This window comes from Staurois parvus, unplaced genomic scaffold (assembly GCF_062004578.1).
Source record: "Staurois parvus isolate SC_StPar_1 unplaced genomic scaffold, SC_StPar_1.0 ptg000025l, whole genome shotgun sequence".
NCBI lineage: Eukaryota > Metazoa > Chordata > Amphibia > Anura > Ranidae > Staurois > Staurois parvus.
Genome location: NW_028317821.1, coordinates 9,003,787 through 9,022,709, shown reverse-complemented (window position 1 = coordinate 9,022,709; position 18,923 = coordinate 9,003,787). Strand labels below are relative to the sequence as shown.

The 18,923-nt window shown below is 38.7% G+C and overlaps 1 protein-coding gene across 1 annotated transcript in view; it reads left to right on the top strand.

Moving 5' to 3' along the window:
• Positions 1-14,357, top strand: part of LOC149471234 (uncharacterized) — a 212,800-nt gene extending 198,443 nt beyond the window's left edge. Inside the window, exon 6 of the mRNA XM_089651821.1 lies at positions 14,049-14,357. Within this exon, the coding sequence (XP_089507947.1) occupies positions 14,049-14,279 (231 nt within the window). The 3' untranslated portion in view covers positions 14,280-14,357. The remainder of the gene's footprint in view (positions 1-14,048) is intronic.
• The last annotated feature ends 4,566 nt before the right edge of the window (positions 14,358-18,923 follow it).

Genomic DNA, 18,923 nt, shown 5'->3' with positions numbered 1-18,923 from the left:
TTTTATAGTACCTGAAATTTCATGATGTTTAAAGAAAATGTGACTATCTACCTAAGTCTTTGCCCCCAGAGCTTACAATCTATATTTTACCACAGGCATACAATCCACACACTCATGGACAATTTTAAAGCAGACCTAAAGTCAAAACTTGACTTTATGTTCCATAGCCATGAAAATATAATGTCAACTGAAGTAGTTTCCCTCCAGATCTGTGCAATGGCCACAGTGGGGATCTGTGTAAGGCAGAAACATTAACTAGAAGCCCTTCTAAAGAATTGGCACTAGCCACAGCTGAGAGTCAGAAGTGTCAGAGAGGCAGAAGGCATGCTCAAACTGGAAGGAGCCTTCTCCAGCATTTCCTCTACTCCCCAATGTTCTATCTCTTGACATCCTCATGTTCAATGGACCCTGCATTGTACTTGCTGATGTCAGTGGACTTGAGACCAGCAAAGTATAGGAAAGAAGAAGTTGAGGGTACCAGTCTAGCAGCCTGCAGGAGTGCTTTTTCTTTTCCCCTGGACCTACACATGCATTTAACCCTTGCAGTGCGGGGTCGCCCCACTGCAAGGGAGGATTTTCATCTTTCTTGGAGTACAGCTTTAAAGTGTATGTCCAGCATAAACATTATTTTAGTTTTATAGAGAGTGATTGAGGGTTAAAGACTCTGATGGGTTCTCACTGCACTTCTGGGCTCCATCAATTCCTGTTCTGTTGACTACATGGCAGTATATAGCATAAACACACGTGTTTTGACCTAAGCCTTACTTATAGCATGCTGTGATACTATGGACAAGGCTTCAGACAAAACTCATTAGCGTGTTACTGCTGTATCCTACTATCTAGCCAATAAAAAATTGTTGCAATGGATGTTAGGTAATTCAGAGAGGATTATTGCTACAATTTATATCTTTTTAATCTAAGCCAGAGCGCTGGTTTCCAGTCTCTTAAAATCATTTTGCAGTAAAGCATGTTCTCATTGTTGTCCTGTGTACCATGGACATCCCCCCTGGGGTTGCATCTTTATGCTACCTGGACTCACAACACTCCTGGACTGAGCAGCACTCACAGGTCATTAGGTAAACATAGCTCAATCCAAGAGGAGGGACTATTTCTGCCACTGGGGAAGAAAAGGAAGGATCTGCGACTTCACCAAACTGACCTGAAGACTGCAAGGTATGTATGGGAGTACAGGTGTACCTCGGTTTACGAATTTAATGCGTTCTGTGGGACTTTTCGTATTGCAAAAAATTAATAAACCAAAACGTGGTTTCCCATAGGAATGCATTGAAAACCAATTAATTAAGGTTAGAAAAAAGTAAAAAAAAAGTCTTTTATCTGTTCAAAATTCTTTATAAAGTGTACTTTAAAGACATAAATACTGTACAGGTTCATGATTAAAAATTAATTCGTAAATGCATTGAAAACCAATTAATCTGATCCGGAGGTCAGAAAAAAGTAAAAAAAAAGTCTTTTATCTGTTCAAAATTCTTTATAAAGTGTACTTTAACCTCCCTGGCGGTATGATTATTTCAGATTTTTGGTGCTGAAAGCGGTACCATTTTTTTGCATGGAAATATGTATTTTTTTAATTGTAGGCCTGTAATATTTAGGAATAACTCACTGAAATCTGTCCTAACAAGAGTCTAGTAAACATCCCGGGTATGATAAAATTTGAAACACAAAATCATAAATTATAATTTATTAAATAATCATAAAAATAATATAAAAATAATAAAAAATTTAATTCAATAATATAATCAAACCAAAAACGCTGAAATTTGAAATATAGCGCCAAGTTCGCACATCGCTGAGCTCAGTCGCAAAATCGTTTTCAGTGTCTGATGACGAATTTCCCCACGAATCATTATCACTCAATTCTGCAAGTAGTTCTGATTTACTATCGCTGTTCTCTAGCTGATCTAAACCGCTTTTGACCTAAAGGGACACTTTTTGGATGCATGGACGTTTCTCAGTTTCCAGGCAGAAAGAACAGACAAAATGCAGGCAGGGCGCAGGACAAAGCACTAGGGACAAAATGTATGTGAAATTGGTTGAGACAGCAATGTTTTACTATGTAAAATGTAAAAAAAAAAAAATGAAATTTTTTAAAATTTTTAAATTTCCCGCCGCTGGCGGCGGCGCCCGTACGTCCCGACGTCACAGGGACAGGACACAGAAGCCGGATGCCGGCATCGGCCGGAGGAGATGGCTGGGGACACTGCAGGGGAGACATCGTGGGAGCGCAGGGTAAGGTAAGTGAAGAACACATGCCGGAGCAGTGCCGCATGGTATTCCCGAGTGTAGCTCGGGGTTACCGCTTTTGGTACTGAAATGTTACCCCGAGCTACACTCGGGAATACCGCTAAGGAGGTTAAAGGCATAAATACTGTACAGGGACATGAATAATAAAAAAATTGTAAATGCATTGAAAACCAATTAATCCATTCCGGAGGTCAGAAAATAGTAAAAAAAAAAGTATTATCTGTTGAAAACGCTTTATAAAGTGCACTTTAAAGGCATAGTACTGTACAGGGACATGATTAAAAAAAAATTGTAAATGCATTGAAAACCAAATAATTCATTTGTATTGTGAAAAAAATTCGCAAACCAAGGCATTTTCAATGGATTTTCGTTCATAAACCACAAATTATGTTAACCGAGGCATTCGTAAACCGAGGTACGCCTGTATATGAAAAAAGTGTGTGTGTATGTGTGTGTGTGTGTGTGGGGGGGGTTCAGAGAGGAGGGTTTAAAAATGATGACGTACGCTTTACTGAATGTTATAAAACTCTATCTTGATCAATTGTTTTACACCAAATAATTATTTCAAAGCTTTGCATTTTTTTACATTTTGATGCTCTGATTTAAAACGAACTCCAGTGTTAGAAATGCAACACATTAAGCACACCAAGCGCATATCCACATTTTTTTTCACAAACTACATATTTAGGCATTTTTTGGCATGCGTTGACAAGTGTAAGATGCAATGTTTACTAGTAAGATAAGGTACAAAGGTGAAATATAGTGACAGTAGTAGTGCCACAATTCCAGCCCAGCACAGTAAAGATCAGGTCTGAATTGTAAACTACTACACTAGAAGATTACTATGCACATGCAATGTCTATAATTCATTTTACAAGACAGTCTGCAGGATTTGTGTTTTATCTTACTATGGCAGCTTTGTTTTAATCTGTAAGTAGCAGCTTAATGCAAGGTCTCCTCCAGTGTTACACTGGAGATGTGAGCTGATAAAAGACCCGTGCAACAAATGTTTATAGCATTAAATATGAACAAAAGTTCTTTCTTTAAGCTGGACAATGTGACACAGGCGTGTGTGAAGCACACTGAGAATGTTCAATTCTCAGTTGATCTGGTCTTAGTAATTATTCTTCAGACCAAGCAGCATATTATCACACACCAAGGTTAATGCCAAAAGATTACCCATCATTTTTACATTCAATGTGAAAGTGGTGCAAACAGGTGCAGACACAAAAAGAAAATGAGGGGTAAAAAACTAGAAGAATGAAAGCAAAGGACTATTAGTTTTAACCACAGTAAAATTAAAGGCTTCTTTAAATAAGGAGCATTCTTATATTACCAACTGAACGCGTACAATTAGAGTAAAGCTTTATTAGGGCAGACACGGACATTTACACACACACATACACAAATCAAACCCTTTCATATTGCACTGAGTGCTCCTTTCATGTTTTGCTGATGGCTAAATTTACTGGTGTTGCATAAAAAGGGCAATAACTGCTGTACATAATTTTACACATACCTCCTGATGCCAAACACAATAAAAAAAATCTACAAAGACACTTGTAGTTTCCAGAAAAAAATGTTTGTTTTTAATTTTTAATAACAGCTAAGTAAAACCTATTAACTTGTTGATGTTAGTTGAAGATTAGAGCCAAAAATTCACTTTGAAAAGAGAAAAATCAGCTAGCTTAGTGAGTGAAATGATGCTGTACTTATTTCCACAATCATCCATTCTTGCAAGCAAAAATCATGTTTTTTTTATGTTCAATAATTTTTATTAAAGGGTTTTGACATAACAGAGTAATTCAACACGGTTCATAGTAGGTATAACAATACATATTATTTTGTTGTAAAATCCCCACCAATTGGCTGGGGATTGTATAAAAGTATGATGCATAGTCATGAGAGGTATGTTATGTGAGATCTGAACCGTGTTGAGGTGAGTAAGTTACAATGGGGGGGTGAAGGAAGGGAGTGTGAGTAGTGATGGGGAGGAGGAAGGGGAAGGGGAAAGTGCACCGGTCTAGAGGTAGGGGTCTAAATGTTAAGCAAAAATTGACTTATCAGAATTTTACAGAACAGTTTGGATTTTGTAACCAACGGGACCATTGAAATTTGAATGAGTGATATGTGGAGTTGTTCAGGGCTGAAAATCATATTTTTTTAAAGGATAATTTCTCCTTTTTGACAAAAATAATAAATGAACATCTTTTTGCAGGTAAATAAAATGTGCATTTATTATATTTGTCACAGGAGCCTGCAAAGAATTGCACCAGCGATCAGTAGATTGCTGATGCCATGCAGGTCTCCTGCAGACCTGTCAGAATATCTGCTTGCCATACGGGATGTACGCGCAAGCAGTTATTCTGACAGGAAGCTTCAATAAACTACCATGGTGCTCCACAGCGCTGTGGTAGTTCATTGAAAACTACAAGCAGACAGCCGCTAAGGAGCCCCGCAGGGCCGCTCTGTTTTCAAATCTGACAGATAGTATTGGGAAACTTCTCCCTGTACTATCTGTCAGAGGGAGAGGGGGCGGCTGCAGCTATGGGAACATGTTACATGTTCCACCCTAAAAATGGGTGGAACATGTAACATGTTCCCAAAGGTGAACTTATCCTTTAAATATATATTGGAGTGCCAGATTTAGTTTTTTTTTTCAACTGTATATTTAGTTGCCTAATTTTGCACCCCAGTTCTGATATAACAAAATTACTAAAGCCAGATTTTTTTTTTTTTTTTGCGAGGTGTGCAAAGAGGAAAGTAGCACAAGCAGAACATATAATTTCCAGATTTATTTTTATTCAAATTGTTATATCAATAAAAGGAAACATGTTTCAAGGGTTCAAAGAGTCCCCCTTCATCAGGGCTAATAGAATTGGAGTAATCGTGGGGGGTAAATATGATGTGACTTAACCACTTGCCCTCCAGAAGATTTACCCCCTTCCTGACCAGGCCATTCTTTGTGATATGGCGCTGCGTTACTTTAACTGACAATTGCTTGGTCATGCAACACTGCACCCAAATTAAATTTATGTTCTTTTTTTCCCACAAATAGAGCTTTCTTTTGGTGGTATTTGATTGCCTGTGTGGTTTTTATTTTTTGCTCTATAAACAAAAAAGACTGACAATTTTGAGAAAACAACTATATTTTTGACTTTTTGCTAATAAACATGTCTAATAAAAAAAATTAAAAAAAAACAAATTTCGTCATAAATTTAGGACAAAATGTATTTGGCTACGTCTTTGATAAAAAAAAATCATAACACATGTAAATTAATTGGTTTACGTGAAAGTTATAGAGTTTACAAATGGCAGTATAGATACTGGAATTTGTTTTACATTTTTGTTTTTACTAGTAATGGCAGCGATCAGCGACTTTTTGCAGGACTGCGGGACTGTGGCGGGCATTTTGACAGTGGGGGAAACTGACTTGGTGTCACTGACATCCCCCCCAAAAAAGCACTGGCACTGTATTAATGGCACAGGACAGGAAGGGGTTAATATCTGAGGTGATCAAAGGGTTAACAGTGAGATGTGTGTGTTTTAGTATGGGGCTGTGTCTGTGCTTTCCACTGTAAGCACACTGCTTTTTATGGCTCTGCTATGCGATCACCGGGTGGCAGGGAACAATCACCGGCTGGGACCTGGTGATTGACAGCCCAGGCCGCAAATGGCCGCGTGCATGCCCCCTACCCGGGAATGCAAAATCATGTGCATATATATATATATATATATATATATATATATATATATATGTGTGTGATTTTGTGCACCCCTGCCACTTTGTAGCAGTATCTCTGCTATAGGGTGGCGGCAAAGCGGTTAACCAGCATCTAAAGTGATCATACGAATTACCCCCTCAGGATCCCTCCAATTCCATCAGTCGAGTACATGCTTTGTGCAACACTGCCAAGTCATGAGGAAGGGGTTTGCTTTGAATCTCTGAAACACGTTGACTCCTTATGATATCAGAATTTTAACTAAATTAAATCTGGACTTCATATGTTCTGCTTTTGGTGCCTATTGGCGCCTTCCTCCTTACACACCCTGTCCCTCCTCAAGGAAGGAGCCAACCTTTAGCCACCACTCCTGTAAGAGCTGCCTAAGGAGGACCATTCTTTCTATACAGCTTAAAGTGATCTTAAAATAAAAGTTTTTTGTTAAAATATAAAACATGGTATATTTAACTGCTGTGTGCTACAATATTGCACAGAGTGGTCCCTTACCTCTGGTGGTCCCTTGCCTTTGCTGGTCCCTTGCTGGAACTCTGTGCTTCTCCTTTCTTCTAAGTGCTCAAAGGCAAGCTGTGTGCGATGAGGGCATTCATGCAGACATGTTCCCAAGTTGTGCTCATAAACACACACAGTGTGACTTGGCTATGACCCCTGCTCCCTCCTTCCTAGATTTCACTGATGGCAGCAGGAGCCTATGGATTCCACTGTTCTCAGTGTAGCCTGTGAATCCAAGAAGAGAGGAGAGAGGGGCTGCTGGTGAGACAGTGCTGGATTGTGTAAGGTGTCAAGTAAGTGTTTTTGGGGGGTAGAATGCATTAAGGTAAAAACCATCTAGACTTTAGAATCACTTTAAGACCTGGCCAAGCACACCTACTGCTTTAAGAGATCCAGTACCACACACCTTTTTCTTCTTCTTCCCAAGCTTTTTACTATTTTTTGTGTCCCCATTGAGGAGATTCACTTTCTCTATTTGTCCTGGTAAGGACTTTCACTGGGATTTAAAGTGAAGGAAAATCCATAAATGTGAGTTGTCACCACAAAAGGAATTGAGGGAAAATCACAACAGCGAGGACAAAATTGCAAGAGCCACCATTTTATTCTCCAGGGCCTCTGCTTTCAGAAAATATATAATGTTTGGGGGCTCTAAATAATTTTATAGCAAAAACATGCAGATTTTAACATGTGCCCAAAAAATTAAAAAATTTCCTGGATAAGCGAGCTCCTAACTCGTTGCCGGCCTCACATGCATATACATATTTATTCTCCCTTGACTATCCACTTACAGTACAAGCAGAAATAGGGGTTTATTTACTAAAGCTGGTTCACTCAGAATCTTGTGCATCTGTGTATGGTAGCCAATCAGCTTCTAACCTCAGCTTGTTCAATAAAGCTTTAGCAATAAACCCTGGAAGCTGATTGGTTTCTTTGCAGAAGTGCACAAGACTCTGAGCGAGCCAGCTTTAGTAAATAAACCTCATAGTGTCGCTACGGAGCATTCACATTGTGCACAGCAGTTTTAATGCTAGATGTAGAGAAGTTGTGGGGCATTATGCAATGCAAAAAGCAAGCCACCATGGAATGTTTTCCTTGGGGTAGAAAGCACTATTGCTAGGGGGTAGAAAGCCTTATTGTTAGCATTAGTGTCAGAGTGTGTTTAGCTGTCACTGATCGCTCCTGATCCTGTAGGAGGCAGGAGCATCAACTCCTGATCAGGGGCGGACTGACAATTCATGGGGCCCCCAGGCAATAGGGGATCATGGGATCCCTGTGTCCTTGTCCACACTCAAAGCACACCCAAAAAAGCCTATAAAAAAGGTACCAGGGGCATTTCATGGGGCCCCCTAATGACCCCGGGCCCTTGGGCAGTACCCGAGTGCTCAAATCGTCAGTCCGCCCCTGCTCCTGATCACATGATTGCCATTATGTATCTTTTTCTCCTGTTAAAAAAAAAATTGCGTGATAAAAAAGGAAAAAAGAAAATAGGGACTCCTAGAATACCACACGGAATCCTGGCTTTCAGATCTTATATTCAGCAGGACACATGACATACTATCTTTATGTTTATTCACTTTTTTATTACATTTCAAAGGAAATAAACAATACAGAAGACAGTAGCGTACATAACAAGTGTGAAACAAGTGTGAAAATGAGGTATACACAGAAAAAAAAGGAAAAAGGACATGTTTGATAAGACAAAGAGTATACATTTTGCTAAAGATATATCCACACATTTTACTATGGTTTACTGTATATCAAACAATATCTGTTACATAGATGTAAATGTATACAATGCCTTGAAAAAGTATTAACATCCCTCACAATTTTCCACATTTTGTCATGTTACAACCAAAAACGCTAATGTATTCTATTGGGATTTTATGTGATAGACCAACACAAAGTGGCACATAATTGTGAAGTGGAAGGAAAATAATAAATGGTTTTCAAAATTTTTTACAAATAAATATGTGAAAAGTGTGGCGTGCATTGGTATTTAGCCTCCCTGAGTCAATAATTTGTATAACCACCTTTCACTGCAATTACAGCTGCAAGTCTTTTTGGGGATGTCTCTACCAGCTTTGCACATCTAGAGAGTGACATTTTTGCCCATTCTTCTTTGCAAAATAGGTCAGGCTCTATCAGATTGGATGGAGAGCATCTGTGAACAGTAATTTTCAAGTCTTGCCACATATTCTCAATTGGATTTAGGTCTGAACTTTGACTGGGCCATTCTAACACGTGAATATGCTTTGATTTAAACCATTCCATTGTAGTTCTGGCTGTATGTTTAGGGTCGTTGTCCTGCTGGAAGGTGAACCTCTACCCAGTCTTGAGTCTTTTACAGACTCTTAACAGGTTTTCTTCTAAGATTGCACTGTATTTGGCTCCATCCATCTTTCCCATTGACTCTGACCAGCTTCCCTGTCCCTGCCGAAGAAAAGCATCCCCACAACATGGTGCTGCTACCACCATGTTTCACGGTTGGGGATGGCGAGTGTAGGGTGATGTGCAATGCTCGTTTTCCGCTTCCCATAGCATTTTGCTTTTAGGCCAATAAGTTCAATTTTGGTCTCATCTGACCAGAGCACCTTCTTCTATATGTTTGCTGTATCCCCCACATGACTTCTCACAAACTGCAAAAGGGATTTCCAATGACTTTCTTTAAACAATGGCTTTCTTGCCACTCTTCCATAAAGACCAGATTTGTGGAGTGCATGACTAATAGTTGTCTTGTGGACAAATTCTTCCACCTGAGCTGTGGATCACTTCAGCTCCTCCAAAGTTACCATGGCCTCTTGGCTGTTTCTCTGATTAATGCTCTCCTTGCCTGTCAGTTTAGGTGGATGGCCATGTCTTGGTAAGTTTGCAGTTGTGCCATACTCTTTCCATTTTCGGATGATAGATTGAACAGTGCTCCGTGAGATGTTCAAAGCTTGGGATTTTTTTTATAACCTAACCCTGCTTTAAACTTCTCCACAACTTTATGATGCTGTGTGTTCACTAATGTTCTCTAACAAACCACTGAGGGCTTCACAGAACAACTGTATTTATACTGAGATTAAATTACACACAGGTGGACTCTACTAATTAAGTGACTTCTGAAGGCAATTGGTTACACTGGATTTTAGGTAGGGGTATCAGAGTAAGAGGGCTGAATAAAAATGCATGCCACACTTTGCAGATATTTTTGAAAATCATTTATTATTTTCCTTCTACTTCACATATATGTGCCATTTTGTGTTAGTTTATCACATAAAATCCCAATAAAATACATTTACATTTGTGGTTGTAACATGACAAAATGTGGAAAATTTCAAGGGGTAGGAATACTTTTTCAAAGCACTGCATATAGGTGGACTACATCTTAGTAGTAATAAATGGAATGAAATTCGTCACATATGCAATTGCTGCAAACTGTGTGCAACTGTGTACCTAGTAATGGCAGAGAGAGAAGAGATGGGGGGGGGGTAGGAAAAAAATACGCCTACTGTCTTTTGTTTTCCTCAGACAGTGAGCTTGAATATGATAAACTGAGGTTGAAAACTTGGTACAAAGTCTTCTATTAAGTAACTGGAGAGGGATTAGTGAAATCTGGATATTACAGAAGAAAAATTACAAAAATGACATACAGTCTGGTCAGTATCAGAAAGGGGTCCAAGCTAAGGGGTCTCAGATTTCCCATTTTCCCATGAGATAATTCTTTCATGATTGCATATAGTGTCCATTTCATGGGCTCATTCAACCAGGTGAGGGGTGCTCTGTTTTTGCCAATATCTGGTGTTAATGGTGCATTTACACCTCTGATTGAATGTGAGGTCCAGGCTTCTAGTAAGTAGTCTTGATTTTACAGCTGATGGTTGGTGCACATTGGATTCATCCAAATTTATTCAAGGAGGATTTTTTTAGTCTACACTTTGGGACTTTGATTGATTTATTGGCATATGTGTTGTGATATATGATTTAATTATTTAGGACAGCTAAACATTTTATTTTGTAAGATTGACAATGGTGTATGCAGCAGTCAGAAAGTGGCGGCGCAGATCCTTTTTGATTTGTTTAAAAGATCCAGGTATCATGGAAAGTATGGCAATTTGAGGGATATTTGGGATCCTATCACCAACCAGTTTATGGTATATTTCTAGAATATAGTTCCAAAAGTGGAGGATGAGGGGACATATTCCCCAGATGTGTAAATAACTGGTGTTGGAAGGGACATTTATACCATTGTGAAAAAAAGCTTGTATTTATGAGCTCTAGAGGATATAGAGGTCTTGTGGGTAACCACCAGTATTTTTTCCCAGTTTAGGCCATCTGGGCTGGTAGTTCCTCCTTCCATTTCAACAGAAAGTTTGGTGGTTTGGGAAAGGATTACTTCAGGAAAAGTTGGCACACTACTGATAACGTGTACAGGTCTAGACAGTTGTCACTGCAAAGTCCATAAGAAGTCTAGTAAGTGTGTCCAGAGGAGTCATGGAGAGTATGCAGGATCGCAGTTGGGAGTATTCTAACCATGCTGCAGAGGGGACCTAGCATGATGGCAAGAGCTATGCTAAAGTTGACAATTTACTCTGCACCAAGGTGTCTCAGAGGAGAGGTTTGTGATACCTCCTCCACGATAAAATGTGAGTGATGTAAGGTTGGAGGGAACACATTACTACCAAAGAGAGAAGATAATGGGCTAGGATTAGTCAATAGTAGTCCCTTGTGAACATAAAAACCCATATCTGTAGCATATTAGTAATCAGGATAGGGAAGGAAGGTCTAAGAGCAGATAATGCCTACAGCAGGGAAATGAGATCTGGGACGATAGAATCATCCTCTAGGACAGTCCACCTTTGTATGAGTCTACCATGAAACCAGTCCAGGACTCTGATTAAAAGGAGGATGCATGAATATTTAAGGACATGTCTAGTAAGGAGACACTGCCTCTGCGTTTGGGTAAAGATAGAGCCATACTCCGTATTCTCGATTTTTTGTGGTTCCAGATAAAATCCCATATGAGTTTATTGATTTGAGCAGCAAAACCAGAGTGAGGGATTATAGGGATCATTTGGAATATTTATAACAATTTCAGCAGAACTTTAACACTATTAATTTGACCAAGCCGCAAAAAGACAGGTTTATCATAGGCTTGTAAACATGATTGCACCATGTAAGCATATAGGATAAAGAGATAAAAATATAAAGAGAGATAAATATAGTATAAGGAGTTTATAATTCAATTCTGCAATTGAATGGATGTTGGTAGAAATATGTGTGCCAAGATATTTGATGAGTGTATGTGCTGCCACTCAGGAGAGTTCTATAGGGGACAGGGAGATATTTAAAGTTTCCGTTTTTTCATATTCTTCCCTAAAATTGCTGAGTGGACTAGTGACATACAAGAGCAGATCATCAGTATATCGAGATAATTTATATTGGTGATCCTTATTCCAAATCCCTAGTATATCCAGGGTATTTCATGGATGCTTCATGGTCAGTATATACAACAATGGAGATAAGGGCCACCCCGGTTGGGTACCATTATGACTCTGATCTGATATGATCTGATAAAAGGCCATTGGAATGCATCCTAGCTGATGGGTTTTAATAGAGGGCAAAAATTTGATGCAGTAGAACAGGACCCAGACCTATTTGCTGAAGAGTTGCCTTAAGGAACTCCAATGTACATGGTTGAATTCTATTTTGGCATCCACCAAGTTCAAACAGGCAGGAATGCTGTTTTGCTGGGCATAATGTTTTATTGAAATTGTTTTAAGAGTGTTATCCCTGGCCTCTCGGTCAGAGGTAAAGTCCACTTGGTTCAAATGAATAAGATCTGAAATCATGGGTGTAAAGCAATTGGAAAGAATCTTGGGATAGAGGCTAATGTCAGGCAAATAGGACTATAACTACCACATATTGCCAGGTTTAGGCAACACCACAATGTGGACCTCTCAGGATTTTTAAGGAAAAAATGTGTCTTAAGAAATACTATTAAATCTTTCGCTAAGGAACAGTGCAAGAGTGTTTTTAAATGTCTTTCATAAATGGACTGAGAAGCAGTCAGGTTCTGGACTTTGAAGAGAGGAGATTTCTGTGCAAAGTTCCTCTGGAGAGATAGGGCTTTCCAGCTGTTGTGTCTCACATGCCGGTATACAAGGATGTGCCGTATGTGCAAAATAATCAACTATTTTGTCATCCACGCAGTTAAATGAAAAGTCCAGGGGCACAGATGGGAAGGAACGAGGAATATTATAAAAAGTATGAATGATTTTATTAACCTCATTTGGGTGATGGTTCACCTGTCCTTCTGGGTGTTTCATCTTTCAATCCGATATTGTGCTATTTTTGGTTTGCAACACCTTAACTAGGAAGTGAGCTGGATTGTCCCCTTCTGTATAGAACAACTTACGAGCATGGTCTCTGACACACAGGGTTCATTGGTTAAATAATTGTAAAATGGCGCTTCTCTTCTCATATAGTTGGAGCAGTGTCTCAGGTGACATTTATGAGTCATTTCAAGTCTGGTGATCTGTTGCAATAGAACTTGAATATAGGGCATATGGTATTTTTAAGGTGGGAGCCATGCTTAATAAAGACCCCTCACATTTTAGTGCCTTCCACTGAATAGGTAGGGGGATGGTGTCCAGTTGGGGGTCTGACATATACATTGTGATGGTCTTAAGAATATCATTCAGTTTCCACGTCCATTCTTGTTTTGTAAGGTCTGGCAGGGAGTTAAATATATGGAGGCATGGTCTGACCGCATGATATTACCAATGGAGCATTGCGGATGAAAAGTCAGGGCATATTGACTGATGAGGAAAAGTTCAATGTGTGTGTAAGAACCATGTGCTGAGGAGAAAAAAAGTGTGGTCTTTGTCAGTAGGGTGTATGATTCTTTGGACATTAACCAAGTTATGTTGAAGAAAAGGTTTGAGTCTATTGATTTGTATGTAAAATGGTACGTTACTACCAGCAGAGCTATCCATGGTAGGGTCAAGGACATTTAAAGTCTTAAACTAACAAGACTACCCCTTCAGTGAAACCCATATGATTCTGTTTGTCCCTAATGCTAAGATCTACATGGTCCGTGATTAGGAATGTGCATGTTAGCTAGTTATACTATCTTTATGTTGGTCATTGTGGTCACCCAGACCTGCTGTTTTTTCCATAGAGTCATTAAAGCGAAATTGTGCTTTTACAGCAAAACAACAGTTTCACTTTAATCTGCCTATACCAGCACCATATTCACCTTTCCTACACTCCCTTGCTGCTGCTGCAGGAGTAGGAGAAGTCACTCAAGTTGTAGCTTACACAGGGCTATAGAATGCATGTGTTAGCACTGGTACTTGATTAACCCAATGCTTTCCGGTCATTTTGGGGTCATACTGTTGGGTATTTTCCAAATATGGCCACACACATTCATAAGCAGATCTGAATGATTGGTCCAGAGCTAGATAAAAGTATGTTTCTTTTATGTAACTTTTGTACATTTATAATTTAAACCTATATAACCTTTTGAGTGGTACAAAATCAGTTTTTCTTCCTCTTTATTCTCTCTTTCAGCAACTTTTTCTATGCAATATTGATTCTGAAAGTAAAAGCATCAGTGTGGAGCAACTCTTGGTTGAATTAAAGGCTGGAGGAATAAGCAGAGAACATGAAGAAGCTGCACAACTGCAGTTAAGTCACATTAAGAGGCTTGATATCCTTGATTTCCTGACATATTTGCCTCTCTTTGTCCTCATTCATAACTCTGTCATATCCAATCCCTTAGATGACACCAGAAAAATATGAACAAACTTAATATTTTTCTTTATACTTTGATATGATAAAATATTTACTCCCTCACTGCAGATACTATTCAAAGCCATGCAAGGGCTAAAAGAGCAATCCAAAATGTCTTAGCCTGAGAGCAATTCTGACCAGTATGAGGATTTGCCAAGGATGCTGAGCACCAATGTTGTCTGGAGTATAATTAAAAGGTGTTGGGCAAGAACCACAAACGTATCATTACGAACCTTGGATGACCACATTTTCTATTCTGTTTGCTTAATGTTCCAGTGGATGACCACAAATGTGAGAAGCATAAGGCAAATACTGGTGTAGTTGTATGTACCTTACATGTATGATCATTGGCTTCTAATTTAGTACCAATGTATTTAAACAATTAATTGTAAGCTCTGTTCCTTCTAAAAAGCTGACATTTATGTCAAAGTATGCTAACGGGATGACAAAACTTTTTAGAAAATTAATATTTCTTTTATAACCTAGTTTTGTTATGAGTTCTAGTGAAAGCTGCTAATTTCAGTATACTTCAAACTTGCTACTCTCTGTGCATCAAGTACTTGCTGTGTGTTTAAGATGCTAAATACCACTGTTCTTACTACATGTAATTATTATTTGCAGTTTACATTTTTGATTTTCTTTTTTTTTTTCTAACAAAGAATAAATATAGATTCCTTAAACAATTTGATGAAGTACAATATTATCTTCAGTAACTTAATTCAGTGATTGCTAATTAAAACCAGAATATAAAAATAAGGTAAAACTGCAAAATAAAATGATCCAAAAGGCATTTCACAACATACCGATTGCTGGGGGGGGATTCCAAACGATTGACCACTCCCCTTCAAACTTTTATATTTTTCAGTTTGTAACTGTTTGAAAGTGAAAAACTTGAGTCATAATGTGTGAATTTTTGGGGTGGAGGTGGGGGTTGGGGTGGTTTTTAAATGTGTGTATGTTCAGTTTGAACCTAACTCCAGGTTCACCCTACATTTTGCACAGTTGTACAGGCCCCTGTCTTGTACTGCAATTGCTTAAACTGATTTCACTGCTAGCTTCTCAGTGTGCATTAAAAGCTGCAGCAAGTCATATAAAGCTCATCTCAAATCCTGGCTTGATCATGTCCAACATCTAGCTCTTTACTGTATAACCTTACTGTCCAGCCTTTACAACCTTTACTGTACAACCTTACGTAGGTTCATTGGATTTCAGTTCTTTCAATTATGGCGGCTCAGAATCACCTGTTGGTATTACGTAGGGCAAATGCAGTCTGGCTAGTAGTCTGCACTCCTCCAAACTGACATCCACCCATCAAAGCATTGGGTCTAAAATTAGGTATGAATTGGACAGGGTTTATTTTCTTTAGCATGTTGATGGAGAAGTAGAGGAGTGGGGATTGCTGGAAAGGTAAAATCTAAGCAGAACTTTAGATTTAACAGATAAAAAGGGAGTAAGAGTTAATTGTTAGGATTTAGATTCACTTTAAGTTAACCATAGGCAGAAAAAGGCAGTGACAATTTTTCTCTATTTTGCTGAGATAAAGTATTATGTATATAAACTCCTTGAGCTAATAGTGTCTAAGAATGGCTGGATCATGCATTCTGTGGTCACCTTTACCCTTAAAGATTTACAACTGTATTTTCTTATGTTAATTACTATAGAATACTATTTAAAAAGCATTGCCTTAAAATATAAAAAATATATACATCAAGACACCGACAAACTCTATAATTGTAAAAAGACATTAAGGGGTCGGTGGATAAATCTGAAACAATGTGCGATGCTACCTATATTTTCAGATTCATAAATAAGAAATGTATGTGAAGAAAACCAAAGTCTGCATTTCTTAGACTGGCTGCCTCAGGCTGCGACTGGACCTTCATCTGTATTAGACCTGGAACAGACCCGCCTCAAAGCAGAAATATTGATTAACTTTCATAAAATATGCAGACTTGGCAAGACATCCTGTAACATTTATCAAACTGTACCTGGTTGTTGTTTGGGACCAAGTTTACCTGTAGACTTTGTTATCTTGCTGTTTCCGGAGCAGGTGGCCTTATTCAGTCTTAGGTTGGAGAGTTTTGGAACAAATCACATTGGTAATCTTACATTGCACCTGCTCTAATCATATCAGATAATTATATCAAAGTGAAGAAGTTATAAACACCTGCACAACACGTGACTTTTCAGATGTAATTTTAATGTTTTTTTTAAATGCATATACTGTAAATATATATATATAGATATATATACATATATATATATATATATATTTCTATAATTAACATTGTAAATTTAGAAATATCACATTGTAAAAAAAACTGTCAGAAATATATGAGGAAATGTGATATCTGAGCATAGTTTGTTAATAGATCAGAGTCCTATGACGTTTTCAGAGCCTGAAATTATTTTTCTGTGCAAAGGACTGTTCACTTTGTGGGTTCAGCAGCGTAATGCATAGAAACCATTCAGGGTTCATCTTTCTGTTAACTGCTTCTAGTAAAATGAAATCTGGCTGGTACACAGTTGCTGTACTTTTGATGCCATCCTAATATTTACACTTAGTCCGTAGGGTTCAGTACTGAGTTGGCCCACCCTTTGCAGATATAACAGCTTCAACTCTTCTGGGAAGGCTGTCCACAAGGTTTAGGAGTGTGTCTATGGGAATGTTTGATCTTTCTTCCAGAAGCACATTTGTGAGGTCAGGCACTAATGTTGGATGAGAAGACCTGGCTTGGAGTCTCCGCTCTAAATCATCCCAAAGCTGTTCTATCGGGTTGAGGTTAGGACTCTGTGCAAGCCAGTCAAGTTCCTCCACCCCAAACTCAATCATCCATGTCTTTATGGACCTTGCTTTGTGCACTGGTGCGCAGTCATGTTGGAACAGGAAGGGGCCATCCTCAAACTGTTCCCACAAAGTTCAGAGCCTTAAGAGTTCCCTTCACTGGAACTAAGGGGCCAAGTCCAACCCCTGAAAAACAACCCCACACTATAATCCCCCCTCCACCAAACTTTACACTCGGCACAAGGCAGTCAGGCAAGTACTGTTCTCCTGGCAACCACCAAACCCAGACACGTCCATCGGATTGCCAGACAGAGAAGCGTGATTTGTCACTCCAGAGAACATGTCTCCACTGCTCTAGAATCCAGTAGCAGAGTGCTTTACATCACTGCATCCAATTCTTTGCATTGAACTTGGTGGTATAAGGCTTGGATGCAGCTGCTTGGCCATGGAAACCCATGCCATGAAGCTCTCTACATACTGTTGTTGTGCTAATATGAAGGCCACACGAAGTTTGGAGGTTGCAGATAGTTGGCGACTTCTGCGCACTGTGCACTTCAGCATGCACTGACCCTGCTATGTCATTTTACATGGCTTACCACTTCGTGGCTGAGTTGCTGTTGTTCCCAGTTGCTTCCACTTTGTTAAAATACCACTAACAGTTGACCTTTGAATATTTAGTACCAAGGAAATTTCACGGATGGACCATGGATTTCACAAGTGGCAACCTTCTACAAATGTTTGTAGAAGCAGTCTGCATGCCTAGGTGCTTGATTTTATATACCTGTGGCCATGGAGGTGATTGGAACACCTGAATCCAATGATTTGGAGGGGTGTCCCAATACTTTTGGTAATATATGGGGCAGCACAGTGACTTAATGGTTAACACTTCTGCCTGGCAGGACTGGCAACCCTGGCAGGTCGCTGGTTCGAATCCCAGCCACTGTCTAAATTGGCCCCCCTCTTGAGGGTTATGGACTGATGTGAATGTACAATATAAGTATGTTAAGCACTGCATAAATTGCCAGCACTATATACATACCCGATATAAATAAAATATAATATATATATATAATAATTATTATATTTATCACAGTACCTTTCTTTTTTTCTTTGCAGTTAGTAGCCCAAAAAAGCTTTTAAGAAAACTTTGATTGACTAACAGGGACTCAAACATGTTTTCTATGTAAAAATAACTACTCCATGCAAATGGTTTTTAGATGTTAACAGAACTGAAGCACACTATGCATATAACAAAGTGAGGATGTGTTTGGCACTGGCTATTTGTACTGTACAGTGAACTCAAATAAAGAGTGGAAAACAAGTTTGGACGAAAGATAAATGCCTCATTCTTAGAAAAAGGCTATTGGCAGCTTGTTTGTAGCAGAAGTATTTTTTCCTGTTAGCCAAGAAGATAGCTGCCTTAATCAGATATCATGACCCATTCAGAATACTCAGTGAAGAGTTGCCTGGAAATGCAGATTCATTAATGAACAAAGGGCCTTATTTTTCAGAATAATGAGCAATTTCTGAACTCCTAATTATGATTAGAAGCTTTAAAGATATGAATCCAAAAGAACTTCATCATTAATTATGAACGATGAACAGATTCAGTCTGGTCTAAATTTATCTGCTCTATATAGTTTTCATTTTATTATGAACATAATCCACAGTGTTTTAGAAAATAATGATTGTTAGATTTAAAGCTGAACTGCAGTATCCATGGTGCTTTTAACCTTTATCTCTCTTTCCTTGTCCACATTAGAAATACATTTATTTATTTATTTATTTATTTACCAAAATGCCTTACCTTTTTGTAATGCACACTTTTATGTTGTGTGGCATCATCAGGTCCTTCCTAAACATTTAAA